Source organism: Magallana gigas, chromosome 2, assembly GCF_963853765.1.
Source record: "Magallana gigas chromosome 2, xbMagGiga1.1, whole genome shotgun sequence".
Lineage (NCBI taxonomy): Eukaryota > Metazoa > Mollusca > Bivalvia > Ostreida > Ostreidae > Magallana > Magallana gigas.
This window is the reverse complement of record NC_088854.1, coordinates 36,186,328-36,205,352: the sequence shown is the minus strand read 5'-3', so window position 1 is coordinate 36,205,352 and position 19,025 is coordinate 36,186,328. Positions and strand designations below refer to the sequence as shown.

Genomic DNA, 19,025 nt, shown 5'->3' with positions numbered 1-19,025 from the left:
CATTAAATAATTGTATAATGTATAACAATTTGAGAAAAAAATCTACTGTAGTATTTTTTTAATCTGCTTCGAAGTGCGAAAAATGACATTTTCCTATATATTTATAATAGTAAGTGTACCTCTATTTTGAAATAGTCCTTAAAAAGAAACAGACGGTCGATTTTCTTGAAACTTTGCAAAGTAACTAGAAATGGTTTAAATGACATCTGGTTAAAAAACGAGAGTTTTGCTATTGTTGTTTTTCCGCAAAAAAAAACAAATCAGCTTCCTTAAGCATTAAATGGTTATATTTGGATTTTGTTGGTCCAAGCTATAACACACCAGGATGTGCAGACAAATTAAATACCGCATGTTAGAACAGTATGATAATTTGTTTGCGTGGCCTGGTGTGTTATAGGACTGACAATATCCAAAAATAAGCATTCACTGCTTATATTTATAGCTATATTGATGTTTATTTGTACAAAATATTTGTGTATTTGCTTTTTGAAGCCATTATATATACTCTTCGTCTGGGATATGAATAATATATGGAACACTTCATAAAACATGTTTTTTCAGACTTCAACAGCTAAAATTATAATTTATAGTAGAACTAGTCTCTTTTTTAATAAATAGTTAAGATTTAACATTTATTTTTCAAAAGAAAATTTAAAATATTTTGTGAAAAATAACTTAATTGTGGAAAATTGTGTTCTTAAAAAAGCTGGAAGTATTACATGTACTGATGATATGTACTTTACTTTAAGTAATTATATTATGTAACTTTATGCATTCATCAATTTTTATTCCACATTCTGGGGGTTGCAGTCCTCCAGTTGGAAGACAAGGGGTTCAAAGGACTACGGATTGGACTATGTGTGTGAATCGCTTGTCTCTTGTCTTTGTGGAAAAGATTGTATATTTACATTATATCTTGTGTAATACTATTGTTTAAGCTATATTTGATATTGTATTGCTGTTGAAAATTGAATAAATTATGGAAAATCAAAAAAAAAACCCCAAAAAAAACAACATTTATTTTTCAAAGGCACACATCAAATTGATTATGTCAGTTTGTACAGTTCATAAAATAACAAATATATACAAAATGCATGATGACGTTTACTAAACCGTGCTTAGGTTTGGCGTGTTATTGAAAATAAAACATCACAGATTTCCATTGAAAACATAAGGGGAAATATATACGACGAGTGTAAATTTAATGTAAAAAGTTAGAAGACAGATGGATGAACTGACAGATAACAGACGAGTGATCAAAAAGCTTACTTGAGCAAAATATTAGAAAAGTTTGATTATACATGTAACAGCCAAATTATGTTATACTTTACTTGTCTAATCTGGCATACAAAACCACAAGCTCCTCCATTAATTTCCTGACTTCTTCTCTTCGTTGTCGAGTATCATTTTTGTTGCAGTCTAAATACCTGCCAATATATTAATTTTAGTGTTATTAAAATGAAGATGTATTGACATGTATTTTTTATAATTTTACGAGCTTTATGTTTCGACATTTTATTTTATGGCAAAAATGTAGCTCTATGCAGACTAAAGAGCTACAGTGTATCACATACAAAAAACTAGCTATTTACAATGCACAAAAATTGTGCCTTTAGTATAATTTCGGATTGATTAACATTATTTCCTGGTAAATTTTGTTGAAGTACTTGATACCTTAATTTTCTTCAAATCGATATGAATGTTATTGATTCACTTGCTTTAGACTTCCTCTTTAACAAACTATAATCAGAAAACGCAGTTTGATAAATCTACTTGAGGATCAGCATTTTTCCATGTTGAAAATCAAACCAGTTCACTTTTTAAGTCTGGTGATGGTTTTAGAAAATTCTTGGTATCAAATATTTGTACAGTATGTGGTTATAAATCAGGTTAATAAGACCTGCAGTTTATTGTGTACCGTAAATTGCCAGTTTTTTGTTTGCGAGGTAATGTTACAGTAGCTTTACTGTCTGTCATCCAAAATTTCTTTATAGAACTGCAGATCTTTAGCAATACAAAAACATAGGTAATTACAGATTACAGAGCTCATATCTATCAAGCAAGTTTGAGTGAGGTAGGAAAAGGTGTTCAGCACTCTTGATATTGGAGATCAGGCTCTGTATCTAAAGCTAGCCTTGTGTTTCAAATCCAAAGTTACATAAACCTTGAAGTTACATAAACCTTGACTGTAAGTCAAGACAGCATTTTCTCCAACAATCAAACCTGTATTTAAAGACTTGAAAAACTTAAACCTGCTCCAGCATCAAGATAATCGAGGTCAAGCTCTTTATCTGAAGCTCATAATAATCTGTATTACTAATAGTCTGACTGGGTATGAACAGAGTTTAATTCATATTCTAACCAGCTATAAGACACTCTAAGATACTTCCACACAAGTTTCAGCTTTCCTGGCTGATTAGTTTCTGAGAAGAAGATTTTTAAAGATTTACTCTATATATTCCTATGTAAAACTTCGAACCCCCATTGTGCCCCACCCTACCCCAAGGGGTCATGATTTTCACAACTTTGAATCTACACTACCTGAGGATGCTTCCACACAAGTTTCAGCTTTCCTAGCTGATTAGTTTCTGGGAAGAAGATTTTTAAAGATTTACTCTATATATTCCTTTGTAAAACTTCGACCTTCCATTGTGCCCCACCTTACCCCCCAGGGGTCATGATTTTCACAACTTTGAATCTACACTACCTGAGGATGCTTCCACACAAGTTTCAGCTTTCCTGGCCAAATGGTTCTTGAGAAGTCAACTTTAATTTTACCCTCAATTGTGGCACAACCCTTCCCCTGGGGGTCATAATTTTCACAACTTTGAATCTACACTACCTGAGAATGTCTCCACAAAAGTTTCAGCTTTCCTGGCCAATATGTTTTTGAGAAGAAGATCTTTAAAGATTTTTCAAAAATTTTCAATAATTCCTAATTATCTCCCCTTGTAAAAGGGTGTGATCCATAATTTTCACAACTTTGAATTCCCTTTGCCTAAGGGTGCATTGTGCTAAGTTTGGTTGAAATTGGCCTAGGCCCAGCGGTTCTGGAGAAGATGTTGAAAAATGTGAAAAGTTTATGGACAGATGGATGGATGGATGGACGGACGGACACACATTAGGCTATTTATTGGGTTCGTCAAGTCCAAGTTCTGTTGGATATTGCTTATTGGATATGAAAAAACCGTACATACGAGAGTGTAGTTTTTGGGTTGTAACTGTTTTAATCTAATTGGGTAAATATATTTAAGTGTCCACATTTATTGAATTTATTTTTTATTTTTCTTTATTCATTCCAAATTAATGCTTGTTTTATTGTTTGTAGGTATATTGTGACAAAACTGCAAATGTTTTGTGTGAGGCAAACTATTTTTTTGTGAAGTTGTTTTGCTAAGATAAAAAAATATTATTTCCTTCTACAATTTATCTTAAAGTGCTTCCTACTGAAAATGTTATTCATTACAAGAAAACTAAGCAAGTCTTATGATAAAGTCCCATTCATATTTGATACAAACAAGTAGCCAACAGGTATTCTACTCCTGTCCAGCTTCTCTTGGTTACCTGTATCCTATCAATGTAAATATAACCCAACAAGAATTAGAAACCTGTCCAAATCTTCTTGATTACTTGTTTTCCTTAAATGGAATGCAACCTAATAAATAATGGACACCTGTCCAAATCCTCCTGGCTATCTTTCTTTCTTAACTGGAATACGACCCAATGAAAATCGGACACCTGTCCAAATCCTCTTGGTTACCTGTCTTCCTTCAATGGAATACAACCCAATAGAAATAAGAAACCTGTACAAATCCTCCTGGCTACCTTTCTTCTCCAATTGGCATACCACCCAACAATAATTGGGCACCTGTACAAATGTTCTTGGCCACCTTTCTTCCTTAACTGGCATACAACTCAAAAAGAATCAGACACCTGTCCAAATCCTCCTGGCTATCTTTCTTCCTTTACTGGAATACAACCCAACAAAAGTCGGACACTTGTCCAAATCCTCTTGGTTACTTTTTCTTCCTTTACTGGAATATAACCCAATAAAAGTTGGACACATGTCTAAATCTTCTTGGTTACCTTTCTTCCTTTACTAGAATACAACCCACTAAAAGTTGGACACTTGTCCAAATCTTCTTGGTTTCCTTTCTTCCTTTACTGGAATATAACCCAACAAAAGTCGGACACTTGTCCAAATCCTCTTGGTTACCTTTCTTCCTTTACTAGAATACAACCCAATAAAAGTTGGACACTTGTCCAAATCTTCTTGGTTACCTTTCTTCCTTTCCTGGAATATAACCCAACAAAAGTCGGACACTTGTCCAAATCCTCTTGGTTACCTTTCTTCCTTTAATACTAGAATACAACCCAATAAAAGTTGGACACTTGTCCAAATCCTCTTGGTTACCTTTCTTCCTTTACTGGAATATAACCCACTAAAAGTTGGACACCTGTCCAAATCCTCTTGGTTACCTTCCTTCCTTAACTATAATACAACTCAACAAGAATTGGACACGGTCCAAATCCTCTAGGTAACCTATTTTTCCCTAATTGAAATACAACCCAACAAGATCTGGACACCTGGCTCTCCAAATCCTCTTTGTTACCTATCTTCCTTAACTGATATATAACTTAACAGATATTTGGAACATCTGTCGGCATTTTTCTTCAATATCTGTTCTCCTGCATTAGAATACAACCCAATCAGTAGAGGGCATTTATATAGCCCTTGTTTTGTACTGAAGATTCCTAATTAAATACGAGGAATTTATAACCACATTGAATCACAAGAAGCAAATCTCACGGATTTTAACATTTCGTTTTTATTTTTCAAAAAACAATTGGCATTCATAAGCATTATAAGCATTAAATAGTTCAAATATTTTTTGAACACTACATATCTGGTCTAGAAACCTTTACAAATATCAATTTATGATAGGTCAAGGTACATATACCATCATTTTGCAACTACCTGGCTGTTATGCAAATGACAATTTAGCAATTAACAATTTTTCTAAGCATGGATCTTAAATAATTGCAACATGGCCACAGTTCAAGAAAATTCAAGCAATATAATGAAAATATTTTGTCCACAAACCTTCAATTCATCTACCACAAAGTATATGTAATTACCAAACTAAGAGGTGTCAACTTTCTTTTGTTTTTGTCTTCAAAACACAGAAAGATAATAATCTAGGCTTTGATACAAAGATATATTTATGACAAAGGGCAAACGGTGTCTTAAATAAATCAAGTCCTTAGTTACAAAAGTTGGCAATCAGTTCCTTTAATAAAAGAAGTTCTCATCAAATGAAGAAAATCCATGAAAATACTACAAATAATTTTATACTACCATACTGCTAAATAAATTGCAATCTTGCAATAATTTGACTTGATCAAACAAAATTCTCATCAAATGTCCAATTAAATGAAAATGTACTTTTGAATGATAACATTCTCAAACTGATTACATCCTTTCTAAAAAGATACAATGCATGTCTTTCTAACAATAAAAGAAATTACCATTGATTCAATTTCAGTGAAAAGTATGGTAAACGGTGATGAAAATGAAAAAAAATTGTCTCAAAACTAAAAAAATAAAAATTCACTGTAATAAGAGCAAGGAGGAAGATGAAAACAAACATCATTACATAATTAAGTTTTGCTGTAGGTTTTAGACCCAAAACTGTCAAGGTGGTTTTATTTTTTATTTTTTATTTTTTTTTTGGGGGGGGGGGGGGGGGCAGACTCCACACTTTCTTCTTTAGAGTTTCCCATAGCTTATTATATTAGCTCTGCTTTCCTCTATCCACATATTGCAAGTTATTCTTCCTGGAGTGGTGATCGAGATCAGACATTCTCTGAAATATTCCTTAACCTCCTCCAGTTCAGCCTCCGTCCATTTCATTCATGCTGCAATGAAACAAATTTGTACGTCACATAAAATATGTTAATTAAATAAAGATAGAAAATAAAATAACTCAAATCATATCTTAACAAGGACTGAAACACACACTTGGCCTCATTTACAATTAATTACTTTGCACACAAAGTTTGACTGATAATATCCTGTTTGGATGGAGTTTGAAATTAGAAAAGTTAATTGAAATAATAGATTAACTCAAATCAGTCATGTGGTATGATATGAAGAAAAAAAATATTTACTAGATGAGGAGGTTTTCTTTCCTCGAAAAGATGTATCCACTTATTCATCTTCCTGTATGTCTTCTTCTTCTATCACTACAAGAAAGTTTTATTCAATTAATTGCAACTGAAAAGTGCTTTTTTCCCAATTGATCAAGTTCCAGAAACCAAATTTTCAAACACCTTTACAACAAATGGTTTACATCTAACTGTTCATCAAAGGAATATAATTATGATGGTGCAAACAAGCAAGCAGTAAAAAAATGTTCATTACAATTTTTTTTCCTTTGTCTGCATTCACACTGAAATATTGAGAAAATTAAATACAGGAATCCATTTCTCAAAACTTTTGAAATAGCAAATTAATGTGCTTTTCACTTGAAGATAACATGCATTAAGATGTTTCTAAGATAAGAAAAAAAGCACAAAAAAAATATTACATACACTTACTTTTTTCCGTCAAGGAACATGCTCCTGGCCACCAAACACCCCCATCCAGGAGAAGAGTTACAGCATCTCCTGAAATACAAGGAAATCGATTAAAAATTTTTTCATAAGGCTTGATCATTGTGTCATGCTTCTGCTTATATTCAAGCCAAGGTTACATTCACTATTTATTTGATGTACACCTGTCAGTGTTCTAACCATAGAAACCAAACTTCTTGTCTCTTTATGGCCATTTAATCTAGAGTTTAAAATGCAAACACACAAATACACATGAATTTACAAGTGTAAGATACCAACAATCATAGCAGCTTGGTCCTCACAACACGCTACCGCCATGTTCTTTACCTTCAATTTACTACAGAAAGTAAAATATTTAATGTGGCACTTATCATTATATGCTCTTACCTTAAAATTAACACATCTTTTGTTCTCTTGGTAGTTGATCCACCTGTGCATAATAAAAATGCAAATATATCTCTATATTTATACTTATAATGGACTTACTGATTCACGATATCCAACAAAAAAATTGGACAAGCGATTTATTAAAATTATTTTACCCAACAGTGTATTCATCATCAAAAATATACAAGATGTTAGCATAGTATAAAAATTCATAATCCACATTTACGATTTCTCACTTTCATAAATAATATAGTTTTTAATATATAGCCTGGTATAGTGTTAAATCTAGGATTTGAAAAGGGCATGTTAAATAATGGTGAAAAGGGCACTTTTCTCTGCGGTAAATATTATAAAACCTTGAAAGAGGCACCTTTTTTTGCGGTAATATTATAAATCATTAATCCTTGGAAACAAGCGTATTTTAAGGAAAATTTTGCATCGTAATCAAATGTGACCTCAAGATCTGTAATGAAACAATATTATTGTACAAAAAATGATTTGCTTTTGCATTCACATATTAAGTGTTATTCAATATTTTATTTTCATTTTTTTTTTCTCTCTTACATTGATTTACATTTATTTTCATCCCTTAGAACAGTCTGACTAGTTTTAAAGTATAATGCATTAAAAATTCTTTATTTCATTTAGGCTATATGTAAACTTGAACACATCTGTATCCAGTAATGAATCATAGGACATGTATAATGTAGACAATATTCTCTTTTGAGAAGTAGACAGGCATAGCATGAGTGTAGACTATGCCTGTCCACTTCTCAATCAAAAGAAAATAAGTAGACAACTGATGGCAAAATTATTAAACCCTTTTTACCACAGAAATTTGGATATTGAAATTGTTATTTTAGGCTTTTTAAAAATCAAGTGGCATTAAAATCTGCAAAACAATATTGCAATCTTTTATTATGAATTAAGTTTCTGCATTCTTCAAGAAGTGTAGTTACGTTTTTTGGGAAACAGAGAAAATTCTGGTTAATCTGACGATAGCTTAAAAGCTTAGAAAAGAATAGGAAAACTTCACATCTAGTTTTTTATTAAAACGTTTCTTTAGTCAAATCATGGTTTTAGGTGCCTCGGTGTTGAAATTTCAAATTATCTCCATAAAATATATTCTTTTGTGTTAATTCTATTTTTTAGATAACCTTACGATGTCTCAGTGTTAATCTAGCTTGTACAATTGGCCTACTTATTTCAAGGAGATAATACAGTTGTTATTTATCAAATTATTGCACCAGTAATTAGGTGTCAAATCACCCATTTAACAGGACAGCTGTGTATACCCCCTCAGCTTGGGCCTCTCTATAGTGTTTAACTGTATTGTCTATTGTCTCAGGTCACTCGTGCGTGAAGTCCAGCATGTTCGGGTTTAACTTTGCAAAAAACAGAGGCTAGGACAATGGTGGTTTTGAATTGAATTTACTTTCAATAAAAAGGGCATCCGCTATTCAATGTATGTTAAGACGATCAAGACAGAGGAAATTCGAAATACACATAAGTCCTTTTATTACTATAATTATCCGAATGTAGTTCAAAATTGATTAATAAAGTAAAATATCCTTATGTTTGACAAAATGTATCAAAGCAAGACTTATTTTTAAAGTGTGAATAAATCAAGAAACTTACTTTTTGGATCTTGACCTCGTGCTCACTATGCCTTGCAGACGCCATTGTTGTTGTGTGTGATATCAAACGCTTGAAAGAACAAGATTAACGGAGGTTGCTTTTCGGAACTCTCGGGAGTTACTATGACCGCAGCTTAGCTAAATTTAGTGTTCCGAAAGTATGATATAGAAGCGAATACATGGTGCGTCCATAGAAGCAACTTTTTCAGACACTTTATTGGACAAGTCGCAGTGTCTAAGTTTTGTTGGGTACTAACTTTCATGTACCCAATTAAGGCATTTTAAGTAGATTAAGCGACACTTCCTCTTGGGTATACCCAATAAGAAAAAAGTACCCAATTAGTACCAATTAAGTATAAAAAGAACCCAATACATGCACTCTCGTAAACACGGACAGACAGACAGACGTCAGACAGACAGACAAAATGTAATCAGAATAGCTCACTTAAGCTTTCAGCTCAAGTGAGCTAATGATATCAATACAACAAAATGACCAGTATAATCACCAGATTTAAACATTATAGAGAACATTTGGTTACTGTAAACCAACTTTTATTCGCGTGCGAGAACTTTTCGTGATGTTCGCAAGAACCTCGTCGTGGTGAATATTTCTTGCAGCGAACCAGTTTTTATTGCATGATATGGTTCTAATAACAAAATAAAGGTCTGGATAAGGGTTTAGGGATAAGCCAGTTTATTGGAAGTAAACTGCGAAATAAAGTCGCCGCGAATAAATGTTGGTATAGTAAAAAACAGTATATTAGAGAAATCTATAATTCAATACCAGGATCACTAAAGGAGGTAATAAGGATGAAAGCAAATCTGACAAAATACTGAAGTAAAAATTTAATTTTATAAACAACTAACAAGTTTTTAACTTCCCAAAGTGGATTTGCGATTTTGGGCAGCCATTTTGGAAGTGGTGAATAATTATGTCACAGGACTGTATCTTGTTATCTTGGGTCCCAACATATCAATGATAACAAAATTGTTGAAAAAACTCAATAAATGTATATTCTCAAATGTAATTTATAACTTAATTATTTAGATCTGCAAAGTAGTTGGAATTTGATCAATTATATTTAAAAAGCCTTGTATTGGTAATGGTGATCTGATTGAAGGTTTTAAGGAAGTAATTAAAATTTAACTAAATCCTTTCTAATTTTATTGAAGCCATCTCTGAAAAAGATATGCATTAACATTTGAAATATAACTACTGTAGATTCCCTATTTTACGCGCCAAGTACTTAATTCCGCGATTCCACGATTTCCCATTAAATCGCGAGAACAAAAAATCACGAATGCCGAAATTTTATCATAGTCTCATGTACTTTACATATATCCAGAAATTAAAAGCGAGATTTTAAAATTGGCGAGACGGGCTTCTCGCAATTTTACACAGATATTAATTCCTCGAATTTAATTAGAAATTTACTGCATTTTTTTTTACCCTCATTGTCCTTTTCAGAAAGCTTGTAAGTACAGTAAAACACGTTTATAACGATCACGCTTATAACGAATTGAGGCTTATAGCGAATCACTCGTAATTCCCCGGCCAAAATTCTATCAATTAATAATTTTTATTCCTTTTTATTGCGAAGTTGAATATAGCGAATTCACGGATAAAACGAAGTAGTTTTTAATGCCCTCTAGCTAAAACAACACAGATTTCCCATTGTATATAGCGATTTTCTTGAGTTGTGTTTTCACACATTTTCATCTGGATGCACGCAAACGAAGATTGGTTTCACACATTTCCACATGGACACACACAGCAGCTAGTACAGGTGTCCGCTTGTGTCGTATTAGCAAATGAATTAATTCATTATCAATATAGATTAAAGTGAGATTGTTGCACGATTCATTTTTTGAAAATGCCAATTAAAAATAATAAACAACGTTTATAAAACATCAGAATGTGTACTATAAATAGAACCTGTTATTTCCCACTAGCTTTAAATATTTCTGATAGAGGCCCCAAGCGGGATAATTTTGACATTAAGTGAACTGTTTTCTCAAACTATCAACGATATGGGCAGTTTTAAATGAACTGTTTTCATATGATGATTTGGGTTTTCGGGTAAATTTTATTCTGTTCATTCATTCATGAGACATGGATTCGCCGTCCAGAAAACGGAAAGCTATTTCACTTAAAACGAAATATCAAATAATTTTGGCGGTGGATGAAGGGAAAAAAGCAAAAAAAGATATTGGAAGTGAATTCGGCATTTTACCAAACTCTCTCAGTACAATTCTTAAAAATCGTGATGCTATTTTGAAACACTTTGATTCTTCGTCTCCTTCTAGAAAACAGCATCGTTCTGGAGCACATACGCAATTTGAAGAAGCTTTATTTAAGTGGTTTCAGGAAAAACATGCTCAAAATGTTCCGTTATCAGGTCCTGTGCTAATGACAAAAGCAGAAGATTTTGCAAAACGACTCGGTGATATCTCATTCCATCTGAACACAGGCTGGTTGGAAAGGTTTAAAACTCTACATAGCATTGTGTCCCGATCCATCAGCGGAGAATCAGCGGAGGTAAATGCTGATTTGGAAAACAACTGGCTGACGACAAAATTGCCGACTTTGATAAAGAATTATGAGCCGAGAGACATATTTAATGCAGACGAGACCGTGTTATTTTATAAATTACTTCCAAATAAACATTACAATTAAAAGGTGAAAAATTTTATGGTGGGAAAAAAGCCAAAGAAAGACTTCAGTTCTTTTGTGTGCAAATATGGACGGTTCCAACTTTCTTAAACCCGTGGTTATTGGTAAATATGAAAATCCCTGAGGCTTTAAAGGTGTGAAATCCCTACATGCCATTTACAGGGCAAACAATCGCGCCTGGATGACTTCTGATATATTTATTGAATGGCTTCGGATTGTTGATAGACAAATGTTCTCCCAGAAATGCTCAATTCTTTTGTTTGTTGATAATTGCGCTGCCCACCCCACAGTTGATAACCTTCGTGCGATAAAATTTGCGTTCTTACCACCAAATACTACCAGCAAATTACAGCCCATGGCCCAAGGAATCATATACAACATGAAGGTCAAATACAGACAGTCTTTAATCGCTTACATCCTTGAGGTGAGATATATTTATGTATGATTAAAAATTCTGTAAAGGATAGAAATAACTTAATCATTCATCGTGTGTGTGAGAGAGAGAGAGAGAGAGAGAGAGAGAGAGATATTTGTCTTGCATACTAGAATTGATTAGTGTTTTTTTTCTCGTTTTTTTATTTAGTGCCATGTATAGCTAAAGTGGAACCTGCGGTGCATGTTTTGCGTGCAATAAGGATGCTTTTTAATGCATGCAAAGCCGTGACAAGTTTGTGTGTCCCATGATGCTTCCAAAAAGCTGGGTTTCTGTTATCATTGACGATCTAGATCTATTGAAGATACAGATTTTGACCCAGAGGATGATCTACCGTTGGTACGTGTACCAACCATTGACTCTGACAGTGACGACGATGTTCCCTTAGCAGACCTCATGAGAGCATGCGCATATGAAATGAGTATGGAAGATTACGTAGACATCGACAAAGAAATTGTTTCCGTCCAAAGCCTGACTGATGATCAAATTATCGATGCAGTTACTAACAACGACGAATCTAGCGGCGATGACAGCGAACCTGTTGACAATGAACCATCAGCAGACGTCTCAATAACCACAAAACAAGCGCAAGTCTACATACAGATGGTGCAGGCTTGCATAGAGCGATCCGAGAATGTTCCCGACTCTGTGTTTAAAGCATTCTCTGATATTAATAAACACTAGAAAAAACAGCAAATTCTAGGCTTAAAACAATCAAAAATTCAAGAATTTTGTTCAAAATAAAATCCTGCATTGAATACTAAACATTTCCTGTCAATAAAACATGTTTAGAGTTGATTGGTATTTTTTTTGCTTATAGCGAATTTAGTTGTTGGTTTGAAGATACTACGTTATAAACAATATAACGAAGTATGTTTATAGCGAAGTAAATATGCAAGTCCCCAGCGCTTCGTTATAAGCGTGTTTTACTGTATTATAATAGAATATTTGTATTTCAGCTCTCAAGATTTCTTCTTGTAATATCTAAATAATCAATTTTAGTCCGACCCTGTAGCATTTTGAGGTTTAAGACATTTAAATCTGAATTTAAATGCAAACATACAATCTTCTGCACCCACTTTCTTTGGCCCAGTGATCTAGAGAAGTCAAAAGTGTGAAAAGTTTACGGTAAAACAGACAGACGACAGACAATAGTAGTAGGTAATTAGAAAATGGTATCTGACCAAAAATTGTGTTTTAAAACTTTTGGAAAGGTTAAATTTATAAAAGTCCCAGTGGGATTCAAACTCATGTCATACAGATTTGCAGCTAACACTCTAACCCATTGCGCAGTGAGAGTTAGGTCACAATTTTGGAAAGAAAAATATTATAAAATCATACTTTATTTTCTTATTTATTTTGATATATATGTCAAAATATTGAGGTCGTCCAATATTGTCCACCTCGGGATAAACTTGTCATTGTCCTCATCGCCAGAAAATATGTATAATACATTAACGGTAATTCACATAAAATATATATTACCTATCCATATATATTACATGAGGGAATTCTATCTTATTGTGTATTTTTTCTGGTCTTCCTAGTTGTTGATTAAATTGAAAACGTGAAAATTCAAAGGTCAACACAGGTGGAAGCTTTGTAAACCACAGCTGAAAATAAAATAAAAAAGCATATTAACTTTGAAGTGTCAAAATGACAATTTGAATTTAAGCACAACATAACAATGATTTTGGTGCCTATAAACAGGCAAGGATTTCAAAGTAGCCCCAAGCAATCCTTCAGATGGCCTTTTATTTCTTCAAAGAATTATAATATGACTAAGTTAACATGACACTAAATTCTGTTGTACTTCTATAATAGTGTTGTGTTGTGCACACTATGCCTAAATAGTTGTCAGGTTTTGATACAGACACTGAAACGCACTACTACACCATCTGTACATTTCTCACACGCTTTCCACATCATATACAGTTTGTATGATACGACACCTTTCTCACACAGTATGGTACGTTTTTCATATGTATATTTCATACAATATCATAATTCATCATATGATACAATATTTTGTATTGCAATATCATATGAAACAATAGCATGTGATAAAAAAGTATATATTATAAAATATTGTATCATAATATACAATACTATACTTAACAAAATCGTGCTACAATATCGTATCATAATGTACAAACAAGTGAAAAGCTGTCAATGTGACAACAAACCGGGTTTTCTTTTATGTGAACTGAATCCATAATTGTTGTCAATCCTGAATTGATAAACACTACCTACCGTATCCAGTGAAATGGAGTACCAATATGCAATATTTTGCCAAAAAATGATTAAGTTCAAAAGCTGGTATTTTTTTCATTACTTATCAGAAATCAAAACCCTAGCAATATGCACACCTCTGATATATGTACAATTGATCTACAAAAGAACAACTTCCTATATTGAAAACTGTAGGAGGCGTTATCCGTACAATGAGGGTACCCGTTTGGCAGCAGCCCTCCTACCTACCATTTTAATAACCGGATTTTTCCATTGGAAAACCCAGCTAAAAAATTGATACAGTATCATATGGTATTATATAACTTTTTACAATATACGAGGGTCAATCAAAAAATACGAAGACGATGTGGCTGTCTATCATATATTTTTCAGTAAAGTCATAACTAACAGATTAATTTATGCAACAATATTTATTTTATTGATATACGAAGTTTCATTCGATTTGATAAAAAGGTATTTTTGTTACCCGATTTTAAAATCAACATGTTTTGTCCCCACGGCGCACGGTAACGTTGAAAACATGACGTCAAGACACACACTGAGTTATTAGAAATACCCAATCTTTATATTATTCTTATCTTTGGTACTTTTCACCATACAATTTAAATCGACAATATTTTACCTGACATCTAATTAATTCACATTTGTTCGATAATCATAACTTAGTTCCTCGAAGTTTTCTCTTTTTTTTTACTGCATGTCTCCTCGTTTACAGTAAGGACATCCTTGAATGTCAGATGACGTTGTTTATTTTTCCATCAAATATTTACAAACATTCTACTCTTTTTCGTATTGTTTGATGTTCAAAATACATTTTTACAGCAACCCCACAAAATGTGTTAGAGTTAATCACAAAGGTGCAAATAATTTTTGACTTATTTTTTCTACCACTGAGCATTTTCACAGTTTTTTTCAGCTTTTTCCCGAGTAAGATCCATTCTGTTTATACTTTTCGTTGCGCCGTGATGTTCTTAGTCAAATTTAAATAGGACTGTATGTCTTTAGTTACTGATATCTGTTCAACAAATGTATATATCTCGTCATTATTTGGTTCGTAGAATATCATGACTATTCTTGATTTAAGGTTTCAATATTTGTTGGATTGAAGCCCAATTTATGGAGATATTACTTTCGACATAATATGTTTTATTGTTGACACAACACAAAGTTTGACCGTGCGCCGTGACCTCAGTTTTGCAGGATTAGATTCTATATAATTCTTAGAAATAAAGGAATATATGAATTTTTTTAATTTCAAATTGTTTGAAACAATTGCTAAATTATGTCTACTAAAATTAGTAATATTATGACGTTAAATAACATAGTTATGGCAAAAGTCTTCGTATTTTTTGATTGACCCTCGTATGATATACATCTAATATCGTATCATATAAAACGATGGTGTATTCATATCATAGAGTACTATACAACAGGAATCATGTTACATCATTTAACAACAAACGCATCTATCAAGTAGGTTTGAGTGATGTACAAGTTTTTTTCAGCATCCTTGATAATGGAGCTTAAAATGGACTGCATCTAAAGCTACCTCTGCGATTCATTCATATTAAAGTTAATTCAACTATGCAAGTTTGAAATACTGTAAACGTCTTTAATTCTATGTGTCTAAAATTTCACGATTTCCTGTGTTAGTACCTTTCACTGTGTTTTTAATTTCACGGCCAATCGGTTTCAATTTAAATGAAGATTGAAAAACATATATGATATGAAATGAACATATAACCATACATTTTAAAAACTATCAACAAAATATTTAAAGTATTTTATCGATGATAATAAGCACTATTGTATACTGCAAATCCAACATTTTGAGCATGAAAATTATGGGGGGGGGGAGTAATATGTTTAAAAAATGTACGACTTTATAATCAAGTAATCTTCAAAGTGAACTGCTCAATATGAATGCCAATCGCAAACAACCCTCTTGGTGTACAGGAATCTACGGAGATGTCAGAAATAATAAGCGGCACTTAGCGCAAGTCTTCTCAACAACGGCTTCGATAGGGCCGCAGAGCTGAGGGGTGTTAAAAGATACAGGTAAATCGAATGTTCCGTCATGATTAGTTGTTTAATTAACCTTAATTATACATTATATTTCTGCTTGCGTTTTTAAAAGTGCTAAAATTACGATAGGGAAGTGGTAATTTAAGCCCCACTTATCATCTATCAATAAAATCTGTAATGGCGGCATACACGGAGATTGCAAATACACAGTGAATATTCACGGTGGTTTAATGTTCATAGAAAATTGTCTGACCGTGAACATAGTGAAATTAAAAACACCGTGATGTTTTCCATGTCTACAGTAGTACTATTATCTATTAAACATATGACCTGTTCCAAAAAACTTAACCTCATCCAGCATCTGAAACCTATGGCTTAGATTCAGCATTCAAGCCTGTCCTGGGCATCAGCATTATGAAACACATCATCCATGCAAGTTTAATGAAGTTAGGACCAGTAATAACTAAGATATAATCATCAAATGGCACCTGCACCAAAAACTTTAACCAGCTCTTTAAACCTTAACCTCCTCCAGCATCCGAAACCTATGGCTCAGATTCAGCACTGAAGCATGCCAGGTGCATCAGTATCATCAGATCCACCATCCATGCAAGTTTGATGAAAGTAGGACAAGTAATAACTTATAGATACAGAACCTGAAACAAAAACCTTAACCAGGTCTGGACACCGATGCCGGAGGTATAGCATAAGCTCCCACTGACTTCGTTTGGTGAGCTAAAAACCTATGTTCTCTATTGTCACATTCATTTCTAGAACTCATTTTATCCATCAATTTATGGAGTTAAAGTTTAAAATCAATAAATGTCAAGATTTTATATTTCACTACAACTACCTAGATTCTAGGAAATAAACTATAAACACATGGCACAATTTGTACTGCGAAACTAAAATGGTCAAATAAAACCATGTGGTCTAAATTTAAATAACATAAACATTCGCAGGGGTGTCTGTGTACAAAGATAGAATTGTGAGCAAAGCTCTGTATCTTCCTTATTACTTGAAGCTTGACACTCAAATACGCATGGTTAGTAAAAAGAAAATTGCAAACAATTGAAACCGGGGGAAAATGTTTTTAAAGAAAGAATACAATTTATTTTTCAAAATGAATCATATATTTACCTACATACATTTAACCTCAATTTACTTCACAAAATTGGCACCAATATATCTTGCATGTTTCAAAGATTCTCTTCAGACATAAACTTACAGTTGAACAACAAACAAATTGATCTCAGATTGACCCTTTTATCATGCGTCCAATATGGCTGCTTCAAACAAAGAGCTTCAAAATCATGAATTAAAATTTAAAATCTCAGTGAACTCCCCTCCTTTAATATTATTTTCCAAATTAACTCAAATTTGGAATAAAATTAGCACTCATTTTATGCTAATTTAATTACCGGCATATGTCACACAGCTAAATGTTATTTTTTCTTGAAGATATCAGCCTCTTCAGAGATTTTTGTGCATGCAGTCATAGAGTTTTCTCATGTCAAATAATTTTTTTAAATGAAAAAAAATTGAAGATTTGAGTGACTTTTAAATATTTTCTCTACTTTGTTGTCAACCATTCGTGTTCTTCATTATTAAAAATTTAAAGTAAGATAATATATGTTCTAAATATAAAATAGCTATAATTTAAGTGTTGCCTTAAATTAATGTCTCATGCAATTATATATTTTTGATTTTTGTTTAGATCTATTAAACCAAACATTGATCAACTCAAAATCTGATATTCATAAACTGTTGAACACAAGAAGGGTTATTTAGTAAACGTGATAGTGTTTGTGTCTTGTTTGATAAAACCATGTGTAGTCGATGAGGCTCCGGGAGTTGTAAGGTCATTAATACTAAAATTTAGATTCCTGTTGTCCTAGTGATGCTTCAAAATCAAAATTAGTTATAATTGGCCTGGTAGTTTTCCAAAAGAAGTTAAATATAAAAAATTGTTACCTGACGATACTTGTTATGCAAGTCATTACCTCTTGTCCTGATTTTTGTGTAGCATCTCTGCTGATTGTCTCAATTTCACCTTGAGCTGTGGCGGCCTCCAAACTTTCATGAATGTCGCAGAAACCATTCACTTGTAGAGGAAATTGACCAAAATTTTCTTCATTGCTAAATCCTTTCCCTTCAAAATATGTTGAAATAACATATTATTTTGATTATTTAATTTCATTTTTCTCCATCCACACCATTTTTTTGTTTAAAAATAGAAACACAGGTGAACAAAGATTACAGACTGAACAAGGTGAAAAGCAAACAAAATATTTTCTTAGTTTAGAAAAAAAAAAATTATGTCAATAAAACTGTTAGCAAACTTATGTGCAGCAATGGTACTGTTATTACCTCACAGGAAGATATTTTAGATGAAATTGAGACGTTTTATAAAAATTTATATTCCTGCCATGATAAAGAATGAATTACATTAGACTACTTGATGAAAACCTGTCTAATAATTTAGGGGGTTACATAACTAATGAGGAAGCCTTATTGGCATAAAAAAAACATGAAAAACAATAAAAGTCCAGGGAGTGATGGGTTTACTATAGAATTTTTTAAAAAATTTTTGGAAGGATCTTGGATGCTTTTTATAAGATCAGTAAATTTGGGGTTTGATGTTGGCGAGCTTTCAGTCACTCAAAAACAAGGTATTATATCTATACTGCCAAAAGGGGATAAACCAAGAGAATAAATAACTAATTGGCATCCAATATCTCTCCATAATGTGACCTACAAAATTGTTTCAGCATGCATCACAAATAGAATTAAAATTGTTCTTGATTTCTTAATACACGATAGTTAAAGGACATATCGCATGTTTCTAAAGTATGGGACATTTTACATTTTTCGGCTTCCTTGTGTATCTAATAATTACTTCTAACAGTTTGTTAACGGTATAAAAGTCGTAATTAGCCATAATATCAATTTAAATCATAGCCCAGATCGTTTAAAAACTTGTTCATTAGATAGCGTGTCA

General features: G+C 32.7%; 1 protein-coding gene and 1 long non-coding RNA gene across 6 annotated transcripts in view; both read right to left on the bottom strand.

Annotated features, from left to right (window-relative positions):
- The window catches only part of LOC105319293 (ubiquitin carboxyl-terminal hydrolase 25), a 196,348-nt gene that overhangs the window by 63,918 nt on the left and 113,405 nt on the right, over positions 1-19,025 (bottom strand). For all 3 annotated transcript variants that reach the window (XM_066076350.1, XM_034446363.2, XM_034446362.2), the window contains 3 exons: positions 18,028-18,176; positions 13,232-13,359; positions 1,332-1,427 (listed from right to left, as the gene is read on the bottom strand). In XM_066076350.1, coding sequence (XP_065932422.1) covers positions 1,332-1,427; positions 13,232-13,359; positions 18,028-18,176 — 373 coding nt within the window. The remainder of the gene's footprint in view (positions 1-1,331; positions 1,428-13,231; positions 13,360-18,027; positions 18,177-19,025) is intronic.
- On the bottom strand, positions 4,812-9,041 carry LOC105317601 (uncharacterized). Of its 3 annotated transcripts, XR_010711068.1 has the most exons (6): positions 7,373-9,041; positions 7,003-7,045; positions 6,601-6,669; positions 6,425-6,452; positions 6,172-6,246; positions 4,812-5,919 (listed from the first exon to the last, which is right to left on the bottom strand). It is a non-coding gene; the product is annotated as an uncharacterized lncRNA (long non-coding RNA). The 3 variants fall into 3 exon arrangements; XR_010711069.1 differs by lacking the exon at positions 6,425-6,452 and having other exon boundaries at positions 6,595-6,669; XR_010711067.1 differs by lacking the exon at positions 6,425-6,452.